At 38.5% G+C, this 27,527-nt stretch overlaps 1 protein-coding gene across 3 annotated transcripts in view; it reads left to right on the top strand.

The window, feature by feature from the left end:
• The window catches only part of cacna1ab (calcium channel, voltage-dependent, P/Q type, alpha 1A subunit, b), a 147,100-nt gene that overhangs the window by 96,414 nt on the left and 23,159 nt on the right, over positions 1-27,527 (top strand). For all 3 annotated transcript variants that reach the window (XM_077203675.1, XM_077203677.1, XM_077203676.1), the window contains 16 exons: positions 2,364-2,499; positions 2,576-2,705; positions 3,208-3,267; positions 3,354-3,460; positions 16,866-16,965; positions 17,092-17,252; positions 17,699-17,839; positions 17,918-18,119; positions 19,421-19,585; positions 19,667-19,777; positions 20,113-20,196; positions 23,707-23,823; positions 24,368-24,433; positions 25,422-25,519; positions 26,002-26,152; positions 27,341-27,468. In XM_077203675.1, the coding sequence (XP_077059790.1) occupies positions 2,364-2,499; positions 2,576-2,705; positions 3,208-3,267; positions 3,354-3,460; positions 16,866-16,965; positions 17,092-17,252; positions 17,699-17,839; positions 17,918-18,119; positions 19,421-19,585; positions 19,667-19,777; positions 20,113-20,196; positions 23,707-23,823; positions 24,368-24,433; positions 25,422-25,519; positions 26,002-26,152; positions 27,341-27,468 (1,957 nt within the window). The remainder of the gene's footprint in view (positions 1-2,363; positions 2,500-2,575; positions 2,706-3,207; positions 3,268-3,353; positions 3,461-16,865; positions 16,966-17,091; positions 17,253-17,698; positions 17,840-17,917; positions 18,120-19,420; positions 19,586-19,666; positions 19,778-20,112; positions 20,197-23,706; positions 23,824-24,367; positions 24,434-25,421; positions 25,520-26,001; positions 26,153-27,340; positions 27,469-27,527) is intronic.

The raw sequence follows: 27,527 nt of genomic DNA on the forward strand, positions 1-27,527 counted from the left end.
CGTACTAGATCTGCTGCTGCTGCAGAGCAAGTATGGACTTGGTACTGCTAATAGATACACAGACACGCTGGTGTAATGATGTAAGATATGCTGCTGCTGCATAAATAGACAAACATAAATTCTGTAGCAGATCTAGACAGGTGGAGCTGGGGGAGGTGGAGGGTATTAGAGGAACTCTGATAGTGCGCTGCAGGACTATAGCTTAGAGCAAACAACAGACCCAGACCAGAATTTGTAAATGTTAAGCAAGCAATCTCATTGGCTGCAGGATCGGCAGAGGCCAAAGATGTTATTGCTTGCAGACTGCAGGTAAAGGACCAATCAGTCTGCGCCAGTGTTGTGCAAGTTACTTCCAAACTGTAATACATTATATATTACTTGTTACTGTTATTTAAAAGTAATTCATTACATTACAATATTACTGTCTCAGAATTGTAATGCGTTACATTACTCCTGTATTACTTTTGAGTTACTTTCACCAAAATAACTATACAGAAGTAGAACTTAACATTCTAAAATGACTAGGGCTGTAACGATATGCGATATGAAACCGAAATCGCGACACTCAGATCCACAAACCTGCAGAATGGCGACACACCCCTTCCAACTCCCAGCGTTATCCATACCGTCCAGATCCAATGCTAGCGCATCTTTAAGTTACTATTAGTATTATTTGAAGTTAACTTAACATTATAAAATATGTAGACCTACACCACAAAACTAGTTGAGGATAAATTATTTAAAATTTGGGAATTCCAGCATTATGAACATGACATTTGCAGACTTGCAGTCAAAACTTATATAATTATATAAATTCTCAGAAAATGCATTAGCCTAAATGAAACGTCTGTTTATCCATAGGCTCCTCCCAGAAAGGAGTCCAGACATTAGAAAAATATCAGTCTACACATGCGTTTTATATTTAATATTAGGGAAATCGACAGTCATGTGACAAAAAAAAATCTTTAACTTTTAGGAGGCAACGATTTTTGTTGTTGTAATTCTGTGAATTACACTGTTCAAATCTTACTAAGAAGGGTTGGCTCTCCACAGAACATAAAATATTCATTTTATTTTATTTTTCGTGTTCGCATTTATGAGGAAAAAACAATGTTACAGACGTGACAGTTCTCCGTTACGGACGCGACCGCTCTGAAGCGGCACTAAAATACTGCTTTAAAACTTTCACAGACACCTTACACAGAAGACACGAAGCCTTTCTTTAAAGTGAATTTCGTTTTGTATTAATTTTACGGACCTGAAAAATATATCTATATTGAAATGTCTACTTGTAAACAGAACAATTCAAAACGAAAGAAAACAGACTGCTCTCTGCTTATGAAATGAAATGTTCATTTCTCTCTGGTGCATTCACTAGCTTACTGCGAAGATCACGAGTCAGCATCGTCAACTTCATCTTGACTCTATTAATAAACAATCAACAGGTCTCCTTGCTATATTTGACATATTCATAATCATTGCTTTTGCCGGTTCTTTGTGACAGCTTTTAGGTGCTTTATCGGCAGCGCCGCCGCCCTTACATGAACGCGTCACCACGGCATCAAAAACATGATTGCGTGATGAAAACATGAAAAATACCACATAAACATAGCCTAACTGTTTAGAAAGAAAACACAGAACGAATAGCCTAATGCTCATACGTCCATCTCGCGAATGTATAATCTTCTTCATGCCATCTTCACCATTAGCTGCTTTTCCACTGGCCAGCGCGAGCACAGAGGCCGAAATCATACCTCACGGCACTCCTGTAAAAAATAAATCGCTATACAAATATATAAGACGCTGCCATTTAGTCTTTAATTACAGACTTGGACACCACACGCAGCTATTGACTGACCACGAACAGGTAATTTAGCCTACTTGCATCTTTAATTCGTTAATGTCTGGCGGTCTTGCTGTTTTTTTTTGTTTGTTTGTTTTACAATTAAAACTAAAAGTCTGTTGTAACGCAAGCCTTACCGAACATGTACCGAGTAAAATATTACTGAAAATTGATTAGTAATGCCTTACACTACTGCGTTACAGCAAAACGTAATATGTTACTGTAATGCATTACTTTTGTAATGCGTTACTCCCAACACTGGTCTGCGCCCTCTAGAGTTTTATTACTGAACTAGATATTTATTATAAGGAAAAACAAATAAGCATGAAATAATATTTTTTTTTTTTTTTGCAGAATTCTAAGGGCACAGATTCTGTGCAAGCCTATCTATAAGTGACATTATGCATTTATGGTCAGACAATTATAAATGTTTAAAAGCTGATGTTGGACTGTTTTATACTTGAATATGTTTGTGGATTTCTGAGCGTTTCTTTCTTCCCACGTTCCCTTCATTGTGCAGTAAACAAAAATGCCAATACAGAGCCGGCTAAGGAAGGAGAGAAGAAAGAAGAGGAAGAAGACAATGGTGGCGACGAAGACGGACCCAAACCCATTCCCCCTTTCAGTTCCTGTTTCATTCTATCCACAACCAACCCGTAAGTGTGTGTTCAAGTGTGTAAGTGCATGTGTGCAAAGGAAATTTTACTTATCATAACCAATGTGGGTTTTCAGGTTCCGGAGATGCTGTCACTACATACTGACGCTACGTTATTTCGAGATGTGTATTCTGTCAGTCATCGCTATGAGCAGTATTGCATTAGCGGCTGAAGATCCCGTATCGCCAGAATCACCTCGAAACAACGTAAGACTAATGTTCTGAATATTTTTTGTGTTGAAACTTTCTAACCTTTCTAGAAGTAATGTTCTGCCTAATTGAAAATACCACCAAACAGAACAATGTTAGGCGTTCAACATACAGCTATGTGGTGCAGTATTTTGGACCAATGAGATTTAGACCAATACGTTTTAGATGAGATCTTAACATTGTCTCAAGCTGTGCTTTCACAAATAAATATTTTTAATAAAAAATTGTATGAAGTAAAAAAAATGTTTTGCCCATATTGAAACTACAACCAGCAATCAGAAATATTTTGGATGTTTGACATCTGCAGTATTTTGAACCAATAAGATTTCTCTGTGGGCAGGACAACAAGTGCAACCAACAGCTAGTCCTAACAGCTAGTACAAGCTGGACAAAACTCAGATTTAAATTGATTTGATGTGTTTTGTTTTGGTTGTTTTGTTCTTGAATAGACTGTGTTTGATGGCAAACATTTTCAATGCATTTGCTTTCTTTTTTCCAGGTTTTGCGTTACTTTGACTATGTATTCACGGGTGTGTTTACCTTTGAGATGCTCATCAAGGTAAAGTGTGCACGAGATGATTTGTGCGGTGGCTTTTTAGTGTGTCATTTTATCTATTTGCTTTAATCCTGTGCTCTGTGTTTCAGATGGTGGTGTTAGGCTTGGTTTTGCATGAGGGCTCATATTTTCGTGACCTGTGGAACTTTCTGGACTTTGTAGTGGTTAGTGGTGCCCTGGTAGCCTTTGCCTTCACGTAAGTGCCCTTTGCTCCTCCGTTTCCTGCCCCACACTGCTGCCTGCTGCCCCTTATATTCTCTTCTCTCACCCTGTTGCCCTACTGCCAGCTTGGAGTCTCTTTAATACTTTCTGCCTCTTTCTCTCTTGGTCTCTTCATCTGTTCTTCTCCTGTCAGCACTGCATGCTCTTCTTCTCAGCTCTCTATTTCTATTTTTTTTTCTTTTGGTCACTTTGCATTCTGTCTCACTCAATCAGACACGAAGATGAAGGTCTTTCTCTCTTTACACACACTCACGCTCAAAAAAACAATCACTTTCTGTCAGGACTGGCCTGTCTGTCTCTATATTTCTCTTTGACCAATGAGCTCCCCCAGCTTTCTTCTTTGCCTCAGCCCTATTTCTTTCCCATTCAACTCCTACCATTAGTTCTATGTGATGCACACAAACTTTTTCCCTCCATTATACTGTGTGTCCGACACTTCTGTTTGCTTGTCTGTCTTTCGTCCCTCACCATTCATCTTTTATCTCATCTCACACTCTGTCCTTCCTCCTGGTGCTAAGACAACTTTTCTTTGTTTCCTCCTTTAACCGTGACTTTCAATAAATACATAAACACTAGATTCTCTAAAACAACACCAGTCAAAACCAACAAATGCACAAATGGGATCTTAGTGAAATGATCCAAATTGAGCAAATGGAGAATTCTGCTCAAATCTCAGATACTGAATGTGTCTCAAAATTTTCTCTTAAAGTCCCCACTTATCTCACACGTGAGTTCCAAACGTTCTAAATTTTTTTTTACATTAATGTAATCAATTTTTTATCTAATAAAGTTTATTGATTGATTGATTTTATTTTATTCTTTTAGAAACTCTGCCATGACCCAATGTAAAATTAAAAAAAATATTTTATGTTTTTTTTAAATCTAATAAAATAAATAACTAAATAAATACATAAATCTAATCAACTTTTACTAGTACACTAATTTATTTATTTAGTAAGTTGGTTATTAGATTTTTATAGAAACTCTACCATGATATGTAATTTACAGAATTGGTTAAACATAGGCAAAATGTTTGTTCTGTTGGAGTTTCAGGGCTCTTTTCCATTGTCATTACTCCACCAACCAAGTATTCACCATAACTTTGTCCCCTCACACTTCCCCCCTGCTGAGAAGGGTAGTTTTGTGCCCTTTGGGGCTCTGTGGGGGTGAGGGGTCTCCAGGCACCTGTAGCCCTTTAGTGCCCAGGCGGTTTCCATGTTTGGATCAGCGAGAGCCCATCCTGCCACAGGTACTCTGGTTTCTTTCCTATGCACGGCCTGGGGGAGGAGCAGCCTGGGATATAAAGAGAGTGGTTGAAGGATAAAACTGAACCCCAGAGTGGGAAGATCAGCTTGTCACTAAGAAAGAAGAGCAAATGAACACTGCTGATGGGGCTTTGAGCGTGGAATGATTTTTACTCTTGTTTAACCCTTTTTGGTTATTCTTTTAAGTGTCTGTTGTGTATGTGTGATCTAGTATGTGTACATCCTCCTCAGCCCCATAGGCCAGATATGTTTATACAAGAAACGTCTCAGGTTACGTATGTAACCCTGGTTCCCTGATAGGGAACGAGACGCTGCGTTTGAGACGCGGTGGGAACGCTCTGCGTGATTACGTCGTGAAGCACGTGTAAAATCAGTCCAATGGAAGCCCGCTACGACATAGGTGACGTCATAGACCAGGAAACTATAAAGCAACACTGAAATCAGACCGCGATAGCTTCTGAAAAACCTGAAGCAAGTCGATCAGGGCATGCAGGAAGTATGGCAGGCAAACGCAGCGTCTCGTTCCCTATCAGGGAACCAGGGTTACATACGTAACCTGAGACGTTCCCTTTCAAGGGAACTCGAGCTGCGTTTGAGACGCGGTGGGAACCCTATACCCACTACGCCATAGTGACAAATGCCCGTTCTGTGTGAGGTCCTGCGCACACTAAGAAGCAAGCAACCTCGCCCCAGGAGTGGAGAGGTCAAGGTCATAAAACCTGACAAATGTATGCGGAGAGGACCATCCTGCCGCATTACACACGTCAAGAAGGGAAACTCCAGAAATTAAGGCCATAGAGGCCGCCATACTCCGAGTAGAATGGGCCCGCACAGCCATAGGTGAAGGCTGTCCGGCCGCTTCATAAGCCAATGAAATAGCCTCGACTATCCATTTACTCATAACCTGCTTAGATGCAGGGCATCCTCTCTTGAGTGACCCAAAACAAACAAATAGTTGCTCAGATTTACGCCACAGGGCAGCTCTGTGAACGTAGGCATCTAAAGCCCGGACTGGACATAACAGGTTAAGCTGTTCCTGGTCAGGGGTATTAAAGGGTGGAGGATAGAAGTCCTGCAGCACTATTGGGCCCCCAACATTCAGTGGGACCTTAGGAATATAACCCGGCCTGGGGTAGAGAAATGCCTTCACCATACCAGGTGCAAATTCCAGACATGAAGGAGCAACCGACAAAGCATGAAAATCACTAATTTTCTTGATAGATGAGATAGCAAGGAGAAATAAAGTCTTTAGAGTGAGGAACTTTTCAGAAACCTCCTCGATAGGCTCGAAGGGAGCTAAAGCCAGACCCTCGAGTACAATGGCCAAGTCCCAAGCCGGTGCTCTAGCGTGCAGTGCAGGTCTCAACCTCAATGTACCACGGAGAAAGCGAGTAATTAGAGGGTTTCTCCCAATAGAAGTACCCCCCAGAGTGGTGTGGTAGGCAGATATAGCCGCCACGTAAACCTTTAGGGTGGAAGGAGATAACCTGGCCGAGAAACGGTCTTGCAGAAAATCAAGAACTGAACCAACAGGGCAGTTAACAGGATCTAACTGACGTTCAACACACCACGTGGTGAAAAGTTTCCATTTTAGCGCATACAGCCTTCTCGTGGAAGGAGCTCTGGATTGAAGAATGGTTTCTACAACATCGGTCGAAAGACCGGTCTCCCTGAGCCTGGCCCCCTCAGAGGCCAGGCCCACAGTTTCCACAACTCCGGCCGAGGGTGAAATATCGTGCCCCCGGCCTGAGACAGGAGGTCCACCCTGATTGGGATCTCCAAGGGGGAGCCGTCCAGAAGAGACACCAAGTCCGAGAACCAAACTCGGGTCGGCCAATAAGGGGCTACTAGAAGCAGACGAGCCCCTTCTCGGCGAACCCTCTCCAGAACCCCCGGAAGCAAAGATATCGGGGGAAAAGCGTACAGGTGCAGCCTCGGCCACACCTGCACCATAGCATCCAGACCTAGAGGAGCTGGGTGCGTTAGAGAGAACCACATGGGACAATGGGTTGAATCTGATGATGCGAAAAGGTCTACCTGAGCACGACCAAACTTTTCCCACAGGAACTCCACCACTTCTGGGTGAAGTCTCCACTCCCCGGGCCTCAGCCCCTGTCTCGACAGAATATCTGCTCCCACATTCTGACGCCCCGGAATATATACCGCCTTGAGCGACAGTAACTTCCCCTGGGCCCATAGGAGGATCTGATGGGCCAAATTGCAAAGGTGACGTGACCTAAGACCCCCCTGATGGTTGATATAGGAGACCACCGAAGTGTTGTCTGTGCGGACCAACACGTGATGGCCTCTCAGGTCTGGAAGGAAATATTTGAGTGCTAGAAATACCGCCATCAACTCTAAACGATTTATGTGCCAGGAACATTGATGGTCCTGCCACAGACCTTGCGCCGAGCGGCCACTCACGACCGCCCCCCCATCCCTTGAGGGAAGCATCCGTCGAAAGCGTGACGCGCCGACAAGGAGCCCCCAACTCTGGGCCCTGGGCGAGGAACCAAGGTTTCTTCCACAAGGCCAAGGCACGAAGGCATAGCCCCGTGACCTTGATCTTGCGGAACGGATTTCCCCTCGGAGAAAACCCCTTGGTCCTGAGCCACCACTGCAGGGGTCTCATGTACAGAAGGCCAAAAGTAATAACGTTGGACGCAGCTGCCATAAGACCCAACAGTCTCTGAAACTGTTTCACAGTGAGTGACTGGCCTAGTTTCACATTCTTTGCGGCTGTGAGAATCGCAGAAATACGAGCAGGAGACAGGCGTGCCTGCATTGTGGTCGAATCCCAAATTACACCTAGAAAAGTGGTCCTCTGAGCAGGGAGGAGCACACTCTTTTTGGTGTTTAGCTGCAACCCCAAACTCTTTATGTGGGACAGAACAGCATCTCGATGCTGAACTGCCACCTGCTCTGACTGAGCTAAAATCAACCAATCGTCAATGTAATTTAATACGCGGATGCCCTGGAGTCTCAACGGAGCCAGAGCTGCATCCACGCATTTTGTAAAAGTGCGGGGAGATAAACCTAGGCCAAATGGAAGAACCCGATATTGGTATGCTTCGCCCCCGAAAGCGAACCTCAGGAACCTCCTGTGATGAGGATGGATAGATACATGGAAGTACGCGTCCTTCAAGTCTATTGTGACAAACCAGTCCTCGGACTGAATCTGTGATACAATCTGTTTGAGTGTAAGCATTCTGAACTTGAGTTTCTGAACCCTGCTGTTTAACTGCCGCAGGTCTAGAATAGGACGCCACCCTCCATCCTTCTTTGGAACAATGAAGTAACGGCTGTAAAACCCTGACTCTCTGCTGGGAGGAGAAACCCTTTCTATAGCTCCCTTTCGAAGAAGTGTCAGTACTTCTTGCTCCATTACCAGAGCCTGCTGTGAGTCCACCACCGTGGGGAGGACTCCTTGAAATCAGGGCGGACGAGAACCGAGCTGAATTCTGTAACCCTTTTCTATTATGTGCTGGACCCATAGAGAAATATTTGGCAGAAGTTTCCACGCTGCCAGAAATTCCGAGAAGAGAACCAGTCTCTCGAGACTGGCCTCTGGATTTGATTGAACAACCATTTCGGTGCCCTGAAGCGGCGAACCGGCAGGGAACAACCGAACTGACCATTCTACAACCCTCCTCAGAGGATTGCACGGGGACGCTGACACCTCGGCGCCCTGAAGCGGCGAACCGGCAGGGAACAACCAAACTGGCAGCGCTGCGACCCTCCTCAGAGAGTCGTACCCCAGAGGGCGCCGTTAGGAGAAACGATTTCTCAAAACCGTCCCTCTTTTTTTTTCTTTTTTTTTTATTCGACAGGACTTCTTGTCTAAGCTTTATTAGAGATGACGACAGTCCTCAGATCTTGCCTACCTCTAACTAGCTTAGTTCCTACGACCCTCCTCGGAGGATCCTAGGAAAAAGCAGGCACCTCGGCACCCTGAAACGGCGAACCGGCAGGGAGACCGAACTGACTGCTCTACGACCCTCCTCGGAGGATCGTATGGGGACGCTGACACCTCGGTGCCCTGAACGGCGAACCGGCAGGGAACAACCGAACTGGCAGCGCTGCGACACTCCTCAGAGAGTCGCACCCCAGAGGGCGCCGAGGAGAAACGATTTCTCAAAACCGTCCCTAACCCGGAGGGGACCACCCTTAGAAGCCTGATAGCCTCGGCATCAGGTCTTCTTCTTTGTACTCTATGCCAGTTTCAGGAACATAGATTGGTGAGGAAGAAACCTCTGGAACGCCGCTGAAAGGTTTAGTTTTCTTGAAAGCGGAGCGTCCAGAAGAACAGACATTTTTATCTTTCTTTTTCTTTATTTTTTTATCAGAAAAACGTATACATATAAACATATATATATATATATATATATATATATATATATATATATATTCTCGAATAGAGTCAATGCTGACATCCTCACATTCATCTATGTCCTTAAATACTTTACCCACCAGTACTGCCTAATAAAATTTATTTATTATTAAAGATGGCTGGTGGGTAACGTCGGGGTTAAAAATGATGACGCCGACTTGGGAGAGAGAAAGCTCGCAAGCGTCTCTATAATCCAAGGCACTGTCATACCATGATACTTAATACCCATAACATTACTCTAGTTAGACGTTTGGGTATTAAACACATAAAATAGAAACCGGTTTATTCCACGATCTCGACACCTCAGTGTGGAGATAGGGAAAAACCAGTAGTCCCCGACGAGGAGGCTGAGATACAGAGTTTTCCTGTTTTTTTAGATATATTTCATCTAATAAACTCTTTTTATTTTCACTCTCATAATGTTCAGCTGTCCAGTGAATATTTAACTAGCAACAGCATTAGAAAAGCCTCCTTTTAAAAGCTCCTCTTTATTCAACAGAGTTATGAGCTGCCTATTTATTGAAAAATCAAACATCTGCCTTTTTCTTAATATTTTTATTTGTTTTGTTCACTTTTTCTTAACAAAACACTAACGATACCAATTCCTCAGAACTGGAAATCGCAGCACACTGGATCTGCAGGTGAAAGCTGAGATAGGGCGGAGCCCGTCCCAACCCACGCTGTCAGATCCGACTTCGAACCCCAAAATGCGAGTCGCCGCCGTGTCTAGGCAACAGCGGGACCCGCGCGGGGAGCGCAAACCGTACCGTCCTCCTCAAAGAACGATCGGCGAGAGCGGAGCGTCTTCATAGATAGACTCATACAATGCTCACAATCAGCCCCCTCGAGGACTGACTGAGCATGCTCCACTCCCAAACAAGCAACACAAAGCTGATGTGTGTGTCCTCACCCGTATATAACGAGGGCAGGGAACAACACACCGTCTATAATCTTGCTTGCTTGCCATAATAATGATAGATATATTGGGCTTGACAGACAACAATAAATAGACAAGGACAGATATACAGAGAGCGCTTGCTGAAGGTGCAGAAGCTATCGCGGTCTGATTTCAGGGTTGCTTTATAGTTTCCTGGTCTATGACGTCACCTATGTCGTAGCGGGCTTCCATTGGACTGATTTTACACGTGCTTCACGACGTAATCACGCAGAGCGTTCCCACCGCGTCTCAAACGCAGCTCGAGTTCCCTTGAAAGGGAACACCCCTTGCTGGGTTTCATAAATGGCATAACACTGTTTTTTTGTGGCATTAAATGTATCTGCACACTTTTAAACAAGACTTTGGAATAATAATAGCAAAATAAAATAGGTAAGTAAATAAATATCTAATGCATAGTTTCAGATCCTTTTTGATGTGGTATAGGTATCTATCTGTTTATTATGTGTGATTGCACGTGTTTACATTATTGCATGTGCATTCAGTTCAAATTCTTTTTTCAGCTGCCCAGCTAGCCAACATCATAACATGTGACCTTAAAATAAATAATCACCTTCAAATCACATGCTAAAAATGAATTCTAAAAAAATCCATTCTAAATAGCAACTTGCTAGCTAACCAAGAGCCTTTTGAAATAGTCTTAAGTTGTCATTTGCTTCACTGTTTGTCATACTGTTTTGTCATTGTTAACACTTTGCTATCGAAACGTCTTTACAAGCAACATTGGCCCCAACAAGCAATACAAATTAGGGACTGAGGAAGATGGACATGATTATTTACATCAGTCAAACTATCAGCATACATGCACTGGCCTCAAATTTAATATGCAGATTTGAGATTTAAGCTAATTATTGTATTTAAAATATATATATATATATATATATATATATATATATATATATATATATATATATATACACTACCGTTCAAAATTGTAATCAGTAATTTACTTTTCTTTTTTTTAAACTTACTATTTATAAAAACATCCTGGAAAAAAATAAGCAGTGCAACTGTTTTCATCATTGATAATAATAAGAAATTTCTTGAGCACCAAATCAGCATATTAGAATGATTTCTGAAGGATCATGTGATACTGAAGAAGACTAAGGTAATTGAGTAACTAGAGTAATTGTAGCCAATTTGTTTTCTCCTGTTTGTACTAAAATATTTGCCAAGAGAATTCACATGGTATGCTGATATGAATGACTGTTAGCTGAATGCCTGTAGTGAAACCTATCAGGCCGTACAATATGATCGAGTACACATGGCCCGATATGTTTAAATCCTGCTTTGAGTTAAAAATCACTCCACACATAACACCCAGTTTTCATTCCCCTCCCCTGACCCTAATCTAAATGAACCCTCTCAACCCTGTTTCTGTCCTGTGTCTTTTCGTTATCATTCCTCAAAACAATTCTTCCCCATCCAATTTCCTTTCCTCTCCTCTCCTCTCCTCTCTTCTCCTCCTCTCCATTAGCACTAAGCTGCCTTGGACCGACTCAAGCTGTCAAGCTGTTTATCATTTGGGCCTCCATTTGTTGAGTCTGACAAAGTGAGTTAAAAAGAGAGACCACAAGAGATGTGGAGAGATAGAGAGAACAAGATATATAAAAGGATATGGTAAAGGAAATAAAGGAACACAAGAAAAGAAGACTCCAAGGTTGACAGTTGCTTCTCATTAATTGGTGTTTTTGACGTTTGTTCATCTTCTGTCCTTCATCTCATTCTCTCTTTCGCACTCACGCACATATGAAATGAAAGGTTATATCGTTTATTATAACCTGTGATTATTTACTCACTGTCATGCTGTTTCAAACCTGTATGTTATTTTGTGTTCCATGGTTAAAAAAAACATCTTGCAGGTTTGATACAACATAAGGGTGAATAAATAATGACAAAATTTTATTTTTGAGTGAACTATTGCTTTAAGTCTTGTTCTCTCCACTGCTTAATATTTCTAAATGAATGGATTCTGGGTATAGGCATGGTCATATGACACACAAGCATCTCTGATTACCCAGAATACCTTGGTTTGGTGGAGGAAAGGCTTTCCCATTTGTTATAGTCTCACAATAAGAACAAAATGACTCAACAAATGATTATGCTTTTGGCACCTTCATTCATAGAATAAAGAATGAAGTTATTAACTATACCTGTGAAGCATGTAAACAAATCGGCGCTGGAAGTTTGGATTGTTAAATTAGGTCTGTGTTGGGTTTTGGACTGTACAGTATGTGCTGCTTGAAAGTTACTTAAATAAATACCGTCGAACACTGCCACCTTGAGGCGACAGCGGTGTGGCGGCCATTTTGGCTCCATTGCAGTCATTTACAGATTCCACCTCCATTCTGGCTCAAGTGTCTGACACTGTGTGCTGATTCAGGGCTAAGGTGGCGAGAATCTCCCCCTGCTCTCAGAGTTGGCATGGCAGAGGGAGGATTCTCTACTACTGCAGTGGGTTGTCCTAATCTATAAGTGTGACAAGTTTGGATCCTTAGTTATTGATTGGGAACAGGCCCAGAGTAAAGACCTGCCAAATACCTAGCAGGGGTTAGTGTATGAGAATGATTCAGTCAGAGTCAATACAGCAAAGAGCAACAGACAGTGTGTGTGTAAGGGCAATTGCGAGCATGAGTTAATCACTAATAAAGCAGCTAAATTTGATTAGCAGGTCCGTACACATTAATTTTATTATAATATTTGTATAATATTTTATTATAATATAATTAGATTTTATTATATGTATATTATAATATTACATAATAAAATATGATCATATATGTATTATTATGATTCTGAAAGCTGTTTATATATATATATATATATATATATATATATATATATATATATATATATATATATAAATCTTTGATCAGATAATGAGCTTGTTTGTGAAATGAACAGATAGATATCATCTTATCTTAGAACTGTACACTACTTGTTTATCAGATCTCTCAACAGCTTTCTAAAGTTTTAAAGATTTCATCTAGACCCTTAGCTAATCCCTGCCTCCAGCGTTACTGGCAAAACTCACCTTAGCAACTGTTGCTGACTAATATGCGGCTGTGGAGGATTATATATATATATATATATATATATATATATATATATATATATATATATATATATATATATATAGTTTTACCCCAACATTTTAGAGGCATTATTAAACAAATATGAAAATAATTCATGAAAAACTCCAATTCACTCCTATGTAACTCTGTAAAGCTTGTGTGAGCGAATAAAGGTAACCAAGTTGGCAGCGCTTGGTAAAGGGTCAGTTATATGTCTATAGAATTGTTATTACTTAAAGACTCACTAAGCAAAGTTTCAATATTGACCAATGTTGGAGGGGATGTTGTATCACACGAAAGCAGTTTTTTTTTTTTTTTTAATTACCAATTCAGGTGAATTTGTCAGCCGTGATCAATTTTGCAATAATTTGATTTAACATATGTGTCAAAAGTCCTATTATATGTGTAAAACATTGCTTGGTGCATCTTTAATTTTGTTTGACTTGACTTGATCTTTAGTTTTAAATATATGAACACAGGGGCTTTCAACTCTTTTAATCATTCGCTGTAGTTTTTTGGTTTGGTCCTTTTTCTCTGTTTGTCTGTCTCTCATATTGATGTTGTTCCTCTGCAAACCACTCCCAGTATCTTGTTTCTTTTTCTGTCTCTCTTTCTCTTTTTCTGTGTGTGTGTATTCCTCTCTTTTCTGTCTCTTTCTTTCTTCCGCTGTCTGTCTCTGACCTCTCTTATGTCTACGCCTTGGTGATCAACAGGAGCCTCTCTCGGTAAAGTCTCCCATCCTTATTGTCGCACGGCTACCGTCCAGCTCACGTGATGGCTTCTCTCTCTTTCTTTCTTTTTCCCTTCCTGACAATCCATCCTCCTCCCTTCCTCTTTGCTCATCCACTCTGGTTCTCTCCATTCCACTGCTTGTTTTATTCTGCCGTGACTTACATTGGCTATAACGGGTCCATCTGTGGACCTAAACGTCTGAACACAAAGTTACAGAAGAGATTGCACTTTTGTACACAGCTTACAGTACTGCACACCTTTCTCTGAGCACAGTCAGGAGCGAGTTATTGATTATTGGTAACCTGGACCTTTTCCAATGCTCCGACTCAATCAATCTGTCATGAGCTGGCTGGTCTTCAGCTGGGACTTGCCTGGAAGTTCATTGTTAAAGACAGCTGTCTTGGCCGCTTGATTGAAGAGTTCACTTCTGTTTGTGTTTGAGACCTGTGTATATACTTACAAAAAATAAAAATACCTCTGCCACATTCATAAGACTGAGCTTGGCTCAATAAGGATTCATGCTTGATGGCTAAGAATGTCTACACTGGGTGCAAGTTCACTAACATTATCATTTAATAGACACTAGAAACACCAGTACTTTTTCTACTCCAGACACTTTTTCACCATCTGTCTAAAATAAAATAACTTTATTGAAAAATGTTAAATGTCATTTTTTTACTATAAATATATATATATAGTGCTGCCAAATCGATTAATCGTGATTATTTGTGTGTTATATATAATATTTGTGTGTACATACACGGATGCATATATATGCTATATATATATACATATACACACAGACACGCACACACATATTTATATATATTATATATATATAAATTTAATATGATATATACACACACATATATTATATAAACGCAAACTTTTATGTTAGATGCGGTTAATCACAATTTGACAGCACTAGTTATCAGGGCCGGCGCTAGCCATTTGGGTGCCCTAAGCACAAATGCTTGGTGGTGCCCCCCCCCCCCCCCCCCTCTCTCTCCACTCGACACCCCCTCACCCACCCACTCACCCGAGGAATAACAACCATTTAGAATTTCTTAGTTAGGTTCTTAGTTAGGTTTATATAGGCCTATGTGTCACTGGAACATTTAAAATTCAAAACTCTATTTGACCTTTAAAAGAGGTCCGATGAGGCACAATATAATAATTCTGTACATAATTTGTAGGGCTGGGAAAAGATTGATCGCGATTAATCGCATCCAAAATAAAAGTTTGTGTCTACATGAATGATTTATGTGTGTGTACTGTGTATCATTATTTTGTATATATATAAATACACATTTGCATGTATGTATTTATGAAATATTTGTTATTTATATATAAAATATTTAAATGTATATATAATATAAATTATATATAAATATATACAGTATATACATGCAAATATTTCTTAAATATATACATGCATATGTGTGTGTATTTATATATACAAAATAATTATGCACCGTACACACACATATATCATGTAGACATGTAGTTTTTTTTTTTTCCTAATTGCAGTTTCACCAACAGATGTCGCCCTTGGGCCTTGGCCTATGAACCTCTTGAAAATGACCGCATTATTCGCATAGAACAACAACGAAAAAGCGTATCTAAGCGGTCTTCCTTTTCTTCTCAAACAAACTAACTGCATCTTAAACAGCCCAAGTTTCAAAATTACTTTTGTATTGCTTTTGTATATTAACATGCTTTAGACATTTTATTTATTATTTATACTAGTAGCCTATTGTGATGATTTTTCACGACCCAGATTTTTTGATGCCCCCCCAAGCACTTGGTGCCCTACGCGCAGTGCGTGATGTGTGTGTGCGAAGCGCCGGCCCTGCTAGTTATATATTTAAATAACCTCATCATTAACCCATTATTAACCTCATTATTTTCTTATTATATTTATTTTTAATTTGTTTGTTTTTATTTATTTACCAAGCATTCATTTATTTTCATGTAATTTATATATATATATATATATATATATATATATATATATATATATATATATATATACATACATACTGCTTATAACCCATGCAAAGTCCATTTAATTCCCCCTGATTTTTTTTTTTTACCTTGATCTTACAGCTGATTGATCCGTGTTCATGGATAATCAATTTTGCTTTCCAGTGTAGACAGACTATGGCACTATACATCAAGTTTCCTGGTCAAAAATTCTTCGAAATGGCAAGCATTTTCTTGTAAAAATCCAAATGGCAGGAAATTTATTGACAGTTTTTCCTTTTGTTTCCCTTATCGGTTTGAATGCAATGAAATGTCCTTGTAACTTGTCTTTGTCTCCTCGTTTGAGCTTCCTAAAGTTCTTCTAGGGACAAGATACAGTCGGACTCAAGTCCGCTAGCCTTTTGCATCTCAGTGACCCCTCAGTCTCGTCATGTTACCCACAATTAACACAAACAGCCTCCATATCCCAGACCTCCATTCCCTTGTCTGCTCTAACACAGCTAAAAAAACATAAGAAAGAAAGAAAGAGGTTTGGCTGGGCATTGCACCCAAAAATGCCTGACAGTTTTGATACTTACTTGAATGTGTTATGCTTTTGGAATGTCCAGAGAAGAAGACAAGTAAACCAAAAACCATCGATGGTTGAGAATCTGAAGGCCTGTGAAAACTTGCCTGAAGAAAAAAAAAGAAAAAGATTTTTGATAATAAGCATTCCACAACAAATTAGTGTATATTATATATATACAGTATATATATATATATATATATATATATATATATATATATAATAGTATTAACTGTTGCATGGTGATATTTAAACTATCTTCTACATTAAGAGTAAAATGGAGGCTCAAAGAATGATCTAGAAGTAAAATGTGATGGAAATAGATGGAGACGGTCTTTCAAAATGTCCTTATCACTCTTTCGGTCTCATTGTACAGCATGTTAATGTCCTGTTGTTTGCCTCCACTCCTCAGGGGGAGCAGTAAGGGGAAAGACATCAGTGTTATCAAGTCTCTGAGGGTCCTAAGGGTGCTACGTCCACTCAAGACCATCAAACGTCTTCCTAAACTAAAAGTACAGTCAAAAACGCACACATACACCTACACAGCTGTGATACATGTTATCGCATCATCCTGATTTCCCCTGTTTTGTTTGCTAAATTAGAGCACTATGCTAATTTCATACGTCTCTTTCTCCCAGGCGGTGTTTGACTGTGTAGTAAACTCTCTGAAGAACGTGTTGAACATCCTCATTGTCTACATGCTGTTCATGTTCATTTTCGCTGTGGTGGCCGTGCAGCTCTTTAAGGGACGATTCTTCTACTGTACCGACGAGTCCAAAGAGTTCGCCCGTGACTGCAGGTAAGGAGAGATGACCTGCAATTAAAGATGATTTTAGTCAAAAATCACAATTTTGCATACAACAGTTTTCCAAAAGTGACATAAATTTGGCGACATGGTTCACAGTAATACACGTGAGGTCCGTTCAAAGCAATGATAACTATAAAGAGAACTTTATCGATAACCATATTAGCATCCACACCATTGCATGATAGCAGTCTGTTTATTATAAGCATGTGCTGTCATTTGCCACTTTAAATGTTTGAACTCATTCTAAAAACTCATTCTCGTTCCTCTGTGCCGTTACCATTGTATAACCGTTATAGAATTACAACAATTACTAAAACTTAATAGTTATACTTATCGTTGTAACGTAATAGTTATACCTTGGTGTGAACTGCCCTATACTCACCCATCACTGTGAAAAAATTGAGTTTTTGAGTTTTTCATGTGTATTTGTGTTTCAGGGGCGAATATTTGGTGTATGAGCGTAATAACGAGGTCAAATCGCAGAAGCGGGAGTGGAAGAAGTACGATTTTCACTACGACAACGTGCTTTGGGCCCTGCTTACTCTCTTTACTGTGTCCACTGGAGAGGGATGGCCGCAGTGAGTTGGCATTCACTCACAAATAAGCGCTAAAGTCATCTCTGGTGTCATCGCCTCTTCCTTTCTTTTCTCTTTCAGAGTGTTGAAGCATTCTGTGGACTCCACTTATGAGGACCAGGGCCCGAGCCCGGGGTACCGGATGGAAATGTCCATCTTTTACGTGGTGTACTTCGTTGTCTTCCCCTTCTTCTTCGTAAACATCTTTGTAGCTCTCATCATCATCACTTTCCAGGAGCAAGGAGACAAGATGATGGAGGACTACAGCCTCGAAAAGAATGAGGTAATTGCTATTTTATTCACATGAGTAAACCAAACTAACATACCTAATTTTGAACACAATTTCAGGCAACATCCTATAAATCCTTCAATTGCATCCGAGAAAAAATTATATCTGAGATTGTGGACAGAGTTTAGTTGTATTCATTGCTAAAAAGTTGTTCAATGGTAAATAATGTCATGTAATAAATAATGTGGTATTTCAACCTACATTTTCAGACTCATTTTGAGTCATAAGTTGCAATAGCCATTTGTGTAAAATGTGTTTATAAACTTAAATATTGACTGTTCTGTTTTTTGAAAATCTCATCTGTGAAATTGTCAATTTTATTGCAAACTCTAAAAAGGAGTAGATTGCTAAAAATATATATAAACATATTCTATTATTTTTATTATTATTATTATTTAAAGTGTTAGTTCACCCATAAATGAAAATTCTGTCATCAATTAATCACCCTCATGTCGTTCCAAAACCGTAAGACTTTTGTTCAACTTCGAAACACAAATTAAGGTATTTGTAATAAAATCTGAGAGATTTCTGTCCCTCCATTGGCAGTCTATGCAATTAACACTTTGACGCTTCAAAAAGTTCTTAAAGACAGTGAAAACTAATCCATATGAATCGAACGGTTTAGTACAATTTTGACTTATGCCTTTGTGGCTCTATACATCGTTTCCTGGTCAAAAATTCCAAATGAAAAGGGACGCGAGATTGTCATAGTTAGAACAACGCTAGCAAAAGGTTAGACTAAACAAGAGCAGCGAAAACAGTGACTTCACACAGGTTATTGATGATTGACAGCGAAAATGAAAACACAATGGCTTTCAACTAGGAATGAGCCTAAGAGATGACCGAGCAAGAGAGAGCCACACACAAAAAATAATAATAATAATTTAATAAACAATATTTTTTGTACATATGGGCATCAGACATTTCAAGCACAGACACAGACAATTGCTTTGGCAGAAGAACTGTTCACTGGATGTTGTTGGACTTTTCTACAGTTTGAGATAAAATTCCATAGATGAGGCATGAATAATTACATCATCAGAAAACCTAGTTTTTCTATTCATGTAAATAAAACTGTGTTTCTGGGGTATAATCGTCTCAACTGAGATTATTACATTTGTGCACACACATTTCTTATATTTAACAACATGCTAATGTAAAAAATCAGCTATGAGCAATAGTCAGTTTTACTGCTGCACAGTTTTACTTTTCACTTGTCTTTCCACTGCAACAAACATGCAACGTGATATGTCAGATAATTCTTTCACTGTTTTCTGTTGTTCTGTGTCTTCTAGAGAGCCTGTATTGATTTTGCTATAAATGCCAAACCTCTAACGCGCCACATGCCTCAGAACAAGCAAAGCTTTCAGTACCGAATGTGGCAGTTTGTGGTGTCACCTCCGTTTGAGTACAGTATCATGGCTCTCATTGCGCTCAACACAGTTGTCCTTATGATGAAGGTACGAGCTTCTTCTTCCTCCCCTAGCATCAATCATGTCTGTACATCCAGGGTCTACATTTTCATTACTCTATGTCTCCAGTACGACGGGGCCTCCGAGGCGTATGATAAAGTCCTGAAGAACCTGAATATCGTGTTCACGACACTCTTCTTCATGGAGTGTATTCTGAAAATCATTGCCTTTGGTATCAAAGTAAGTCGCACTGATCACATTCATACATCCTGCTCTTCCTAGCAGTACTCATCGCACAATCTAAAGATATCACCCATTATTAATTCATACATCCTGTTCCTTTTTTAGACCTGAGATATTTATGAAACGTTTCTTTCCCTAACCCCTTTCGAAAAATGTGTTTGGGGAATAAAAAACATCTAATGCACTTGTCTGCCTGTCTCCATGGTGACAGGCATTTGATTGGCTATACTTCTTAAATAGTCTTGTCATTGCAGGATTGGGTAAAATATGGGTCCTCGCTCCTGGAGAACTCTGACATGATTGGTTAACTCACGCTCTCCTTTTCTCTGCAGAATTATTTCCGAGACGCTTGGAATATTTTTGATTTTGTGTCCGTTATCGGCAGCATCACAGATATTTTAGTGACAGAGTTTGGGGTAAGTGTACTTTTAGACAAGTTTAGAAAGCAAATACAGATTGCATCTTGATTCATGTTGGAATTGAATGGACAATGTGAATTTATCCACTTGTACATAAATACTCATTTTAATCCCTGTTAATGTATCTCTTACAATAACTTCCCTTTCTTGTGACTGTAAAAAGTTGCATTCCAACACACATGAATATTTAAGTACTGAATATATAGCATGTTTAATACATCAACCTATTATTACACACGTTTAATGAGGAAGGTTTAAATGCAACACTTCAAACTTAATTTTGTAAAATTGTTTGTCAGCAAAATGTTAAAACTTTTGTCTACTTGAATATTTACCCGTTCAGTCTTCCACATCATGTATTCATGCTATTGTTAAGTGTTGTGTGTATTTGTACTGGGTTTTGTGTGTGAATGTCAGTGTTTGAGTGTGTATTTGTGCTGGTGTTGTTTCCTCTCTGTGCTTTTTGGGTGCTCTGTCTATAAAAACTAGACAGACACTTTACTCTGATGTGTTACACTGAAGTTTGTGGGCTCTCCCAGTGGCCACACATTACACAATGTGGATTCTTATTCCAACTTCCCCCTGAGCAGTATTATTTTTATACTTTTACAGTATTTATACATATTTTGAAATAAATTGTATTTTGTCTTCAGTTTTCATTTTCATTTTCGTTTTCACTTTTAGTAATTTTATTATGTGCTTGTCATTTTTCTATTTAGCTGTATTTTTTATTTCATTTTTAATAATGTTAGTACTTTAACTGAAACATATTTCAGTTAGTTGCCAAGATAACATTTATAATTTTCGCTTTTCAGGTTTCAGTTTTTCGTCTAAAGTTGTATAATTTAATAAAATATTTTATAATTTTAGCTTAATTTCAATCACAAAAGACTTTTTAATGAAATAATTTTAATTTTAATTAACAATAACAACACAGCCCCTGAGGTATTTAGCATAAAAAAATGCTTTTTAGGTCATAATCCTCATATTTTACTGTCCTGTCAAAGCAGTAAAACATGGTTCGGCCACTGGAACAGCTTTGATAATGAATCAATGCCCACCGTACCTGTGTTTGATTAATCAGCCTGTTGACTGTATCCATAACGACTTATTCCTGTTTTATCTTTTTACATGCTTTCTTTGTTCCTCTGATTTGTTGGCGATAAACCCATCCAATCCAAAACAAACAAAAAATGCACTATGAAACTCTCATATCTTCCATCTCATATGTACGCATCCAAACCCCTCACACACTCACTGTACATGAATGCATCCATCTACTGCAACAACACATAGAATCCGGTTGGTTTGTAATTTATTCTCAGCTACTATTGCATCCATTACCCCAAATTCCTCGCTCTTCCTTCCCTTCTTTCCTCAAAGCATGTGCTTCCAGTATAATGACCCCCAACCCCAAAGATGCTTGACAGTTGGAAAGCTGCTCACATAAATGCTCATAAACTCTATTAGCAATAAAAAAAGCTCAAACAAAATAGGACTGGGTGGTATGATGGTTAAAATTCGTCAGTATGTATATCGTGATACATTTATCCACACAGCTTTTGTTTTTGCAGAACGGGATAACTCTAAATAACTATTTTGTGATTATATGTACTATTACCATAATGATGTAAAATTACTCATAAAAGTGTTTGGTCATACTGTCCACCCTAATAAAAAAAATATATATATGTATATTTAACCATGTATGGGCAAATACAGTATCTAGTAAATTAAAGCAACTTTACTGACAAGTTGATTTACCTAAATGTATCTATAAGAGGTTAAAGACAGTTCATTTTAGATGACTCTTGCTCTTATTGCCTTGTAGTTCTAATCTACCTGTTTATCCAGTGACTAATAAAAGCACTAGTTTTTGTTTTTACATAAAGATGCCTTTACACATAAAAATACCTTTACACTTGCACAGTTAGTCACAGTCGTTGCCATATCATCACTGAATGCCATGCACTTTAGCAAAAGCTGCATGATGACTTTTCTTTCATTACCTTATTTCTTCCCTCCTTTTCTCGACTCATCCGCCTGTTCTGCTCTACTGTAGTTCCTCCTCTGCATCTCACTCATTGAAATATGTGTATGCTGGAATGGGGGATTGATCCTCAATAACCTGTCCACACAGTTGAGAATTATTATTTATTGTACCAAGTCTAAACGCAACATTTTGCTGACTGATTATATCAAATGTACTTAACTCTTTCCCTGCCTTGCTAGCCACCACCAGCAGTTTTGATAATTTTCACAAAAATAGCATGGCCCCCAGATTATTTGTTTGGATGAATATCTGAACATGCAGTATATCAAAAGAATGAACTGACCCTTTGCTTTTAAACAAAAAAACAACTTTTTATCCTAGCTTTTTATCAACACTTGAATGTGGTTACGTGTCATTTAAAAAAAGGAACATTTTGAGCAAAAAGATGAGAAAATCATGTGGACTACATCCAGATCTGATTCAGAACAATAATCAAAACATAGCTGGAGTAGATCGAGTCCATCAACTCCCCTAATGCTTGCACATTCCTCTAGCTCGTCCTGGGTCAACATTTCATTCAGTATCATTAGGCAGTTTTGATTTATATGCCGTTTAATTTGGGTGATCGCATTTTTATTTTACATGTGCATATGATTACATATGAGATTGCTTGTTTCTGCATCTCCTTCAAGAGTGTTTTGATCAAGAGATTCAGTACTCTTTCATAAGAGGTGTAATAGCACCCCCTACTGTATAACAGTGAAAACACGGAAAGCCTGTCAATGGCGGGGAAGCGTTTCCTCACAAATTACAGAAATTTCCATAAGTGGCGGGGAAAGTGTTAAAATTGAAAATTGATAATGTGAATTTTTAAGTACTTCTAAAATGCCATGAAAACACAGTTGGCATGACCTTTGTGTGTGGATTGGACCATTGAGAATTACATGACCAACGCAGCTAATCCCCATTGGCTAATGTTGTTGGTATTCTATTCCTTATGCCTGAACTTGCTAAGGCCTAAATAATACGGTGCATTGGGCTGCTTCCATACTGTGGCTTGCCTGTCTCAACAGATCAGTGCATTTGATTAAAAAAAGTTTATGCTTTAATATATGATTGGATGATGACTGTTACAGTTTAGTGATTGTTTTTTTAGCCCCTACTGAATTAATTAGATAATTTTTTAGTGATATTTTTTTGTTTCGTTTTTTTTGTCAATCCCATTTTAAGTTTATTTTATACATTACTTTATGTATATTTATATACATTTATATGCAAAATATTTGTTTATTGATTACTTTAACCCACTCTTTCCTTCTAAATTATTATTATTTAAATGTTTTTACTAAAAACTGTTTTGTTATCATTAAGTAAACTGATTGTGATTTTTTTCTTCACTTTACCTCACATCTCTCTACTATATCTTCTGTCTGTCTCTTTTACATTCTCCACTTTCTTCTGGAACATTCTCCTCTGTCTCCGTTTCTACATTTGTCTCAATCTAATCTCCCCAGAATAACTTTATAAACCTGAGTTTTCTGAGACTCTTCCGAGCAGCACGTCTCATTAAACTCTTGAGGCAGGGCGAGACCATTCGCATTCTGCTTTGGACCTTTGTTCAGTCATTTAAGGTATGAAAATATCCACACTAATTCTCATGCCAAAACCAAATCCAATGTGACTTTGGAACAAGATTTAAGATAAATGCAAACATTTTTCACTCCGAAACCTTTACACCGATTATGATGCCAAAAGAGTGAAAAAAAGAAGAGATCTTTTATCTATACATAAAAAAGCATAACCAACTGACCTGCCTTAAAGGGATTTAAAGAGTGAATTAATTCTTTGAAATTATTTTGAATGTTGTAGTTAATTGTTTGGCATCTGAACATTCTACAAATTGATCTTATTTATTGAATTGAACATTTTTTTAAAATTAATTCTCCAAATATTAACAAAAAAAATATATCATTGCAGTGCATAATTTAATGCAATATCGTAGAGATGCATTGTATTGATTGTAGAGAAGTAATACTTCTTTATAAATTCTTGTGGTCTTGTAACTTTTAAATAAAAGCATAGAGACAAATGCACTCGACCTATTTCACAGTTTGCCAACAATCAAAATTCTGTCTAATTTCTTCCACCTTTCATGCTGCTTTTGTCTTTTTACAGGCTCTGCCATATGTGTGTCTGCTCATTGCAATTCTGTTCTTCATCTATGCCATCATTGGCATGCAGGTAATAGCTGTTCTGTTTAAAATGAGCTCTAACATCACTGAGTTTTTAAAGAACTAAATGAACAGTCCTTCCAGAAAAACGAGTTGTTTTGTGATTGTTGCGGGCAAAAATCCTTGATTATGCGGCCCGTTTTCTTAAAAAATGCAATGGAATATGCAGGATATTTATGCAATTTTATGCGATGAAATTCCGGGAACTTGCAAAAATCGCGGGAACTTGCAAAAACTGTGGGAACTTGCAAAAACTGCGGTTTGATGAAAAAGAGAAAAAAAAAGTGATTCCCCAACACCCTGTTCTCACTAGGCTACTACCTTAATGTAAAGAGTCATTTCTTATTACTTCCTATGATAAGCAAGCATACTTCATCACAGAAAGTGCTGGAATATTTCATTTCTCATCTTGTTTTATTTCAGACTTATAAAAACATCAAACTTACAAAACATTGATGAGTCGAACAAGTTCTGTAGCTTTACAAAAGGAATATGCTACAACTTCTGTAAAAATGAATAAATAAAATATAAAAAAATAAAGTGTGCTCCTGTTTTACAGCTTTTCCATGATGTTCACGTCGCGTAATTACATCACTTCATAATGTTCCCATGGCAACAGGGGGAAATGGCTGCTCTTGCGTGAAGCAAATGCAACATTTTTCAACTTTCTGCTAAGATATATGTGACTTTTTTGCAACGAAAATGCGGGGATTATGAAATCATGCAAGCCCCGCATATTTTGGGCAGAAATCTGCAATTTGTGCGGCGTATTTGGAAAAAATGCGGCCCCCGCATAAATATGCGTACTTTAGCTGATTATGCACTAAATCATGTGATCGCATAAGCGCGTTTTTCTGGAGGGACTGAATGAAGACAAAATAAAACTTAAATATGCCATCTATCAGCACATTTAAATGGCATATGGTTGCTGGGATATCACATCTGTGAATGTCGTGATGTGTGCACAAGTTTTATATCTTCTCTGTGATGTGATTTAGTTGTTTGGGAACTTGAATATTGAAGAAGAGGAAGATAGTGCGATCAACGAACACAACAACTTCAGAACCTTCATCATGGCCCTAATGCTCCTCTTCAGGTCCATCCAGAGTCTTTACCAGTGTTATTTTAGTATTGCTATTATAGAATTTATTATTTTGAATTAGCTTGTTGTTGTTTTTTATTATTATTATTTTAGCATTAAGTTATAGTGTTTTTGTCAGGTGTTTATCATTTTTTTTACATTTCTATTTAGATTTAATTTATTTTTATTTTAGTAATTTTAGTACTTACAATTAAACGTTTCTATTTTGTTTTTAGGAGCAAGACTTAAAATATTTGCCCAAAAAAATTCCCACCAAATCCTTCACTTTTAGCTTAAGTTTTAGTAATTTTGTCAGCTTTTTGTCATTTAATTGTTTTAATATTTCTGTTTAGCTTTAATTAGTTTTCATTTCAGTTTTTTAATTTGAAGATAGAACTTTTTTTAAGGTTTTCTTATTAATAGTATATATAATATATTTTTTAATCAGTTAACAAAAACTTTTTTTAATATCATGCATGTGTGTGTTTTGGTAACAGGAGTGCCACTGGCGAGGCATGGCATGACATCATGCTGGCATGTCTCGGAGGAAAGAAGTGTGATGAGAAATCTGGAAACGAAGGGCCAGAGTGCGGCAGCAACTTTGCCTATGTATACTTTGTTTCTTTCATATTCCTCTGTTCTTTCCTGGTGAGAACAACCTCCACTTGTTTCTTTACTCCTTCCTTTACCTTAAAGGGTCATGAACTGAGAATTCAAATTTTCCTTGATCTTTTGACAGTTAAGAGGTCGTTATACTATAAAAATATCCTGTAAGTTTAAAAACGTCCTTGTTATTCCAAAAACAGCTTATTGAAACCAAGGTCAGAAAAAGACAAGATCTGAAAAGTGTTGAATTATGACGTCATAGTGCCGTGAAAGAAGATCCACAACTTTATTTTAAAGTTAACTTTTTAGCCCTGCCCAACAAATCCCATATCCCATGTAGTAGGTAAATAACAGAGACACGCTAACGCTAGGTTACTAGAGCTAACAAGCGATAAAGATGGCTTCGGGGATGGCAAGACGTTGTGCAGTGCCAGGTTGTGGAAAAACTCATTCGTTGCATTTCCTTCCTTCAGATCCCAACGTAAGGATTGCGTAGTTGAAGTTTATCTTTAATACAGTTCCAGATCGCGTTAGTAAGAAGCTGTCCATTTGTTCGCTACATTTTACTTCGGATTCGTTGTAATCAAGACACAGTTCGATGCAGGATTTGCTGAGAGACTGAAATTTAAAAAAGAAGCTGTGCTTTTCTGTATTGGATCTGACAGGAACAACTCAACACACATCTGTGAAACATTTTTTGTTTATCCTGTCTTACTATTGCTTTGTTATAGATCATTTGATATGTACTTAATATGTGTACGTTTAACCGAAATTACAACAGCGTCCATGGATGAAGGATAAAGTCTGTCAAACAGACACACAGATTTTCACATCGGTGGGCACTCAGCTGTCCTTTCAAACTTTGGGACCTAATTGGTTTAATCTATTTTACATATGCAAAACTATTACCTAATAATAGCAGTGGGCGGTTACTTCCAAGTCTTCCATGCGGCACAACCAGTGTTTCAGGATCGAGGCTCAAAAGCAGGGTAGAAAATAGCAATCATAGAAGGTAAAAAAATGTTTTTTTAGGTAAAAACATTTCTAATGCTTTTAGTGGAGCACAGATAACAGTACAAAATAATAAAAAAGCCAGTTCATGACCATTTTAATCAGATTTTTTAACATTTTACTTTTTCTCTCAGAGATGCATCTGTTTTTTATTTTTCGCTTCAAAACTGTTAATAGTTGATTAATGTATGTTTTTGGGCGGTCTGTTTATGTGTTTAGATGCTGAATCTCTTCGTTGCTGTCATCATGGATAACTTTGAGTACTTGACCAGGGACTCCTCCATCCTGGGTCCACATCATTTGGATGAGTATGTCAGGATATGGGCAGAGTACGACCCAGCAGCCTGGTGAGTTGCACGCACAACTTTTTATCTCACACACACTTTTCTAACAAAAACGCATTTTA

The sequence above is a fragment of the Siphateles boraxobius genome, unplaced genomic scaffold (genome assembly GCF_051911475.1).
Source record: "Siphateles boraxobius isolate OS27281-9 unplaced genomic scaffold, OSU_SipBor_1 5, whole genome shotgun sequence".
Lineage (NCBI taxonomy): Eukaryota > Metazoa > Chordata > Actinopteri > Cypriniformes > Leuciscidae > Siphateles > Siphateles boraxobius.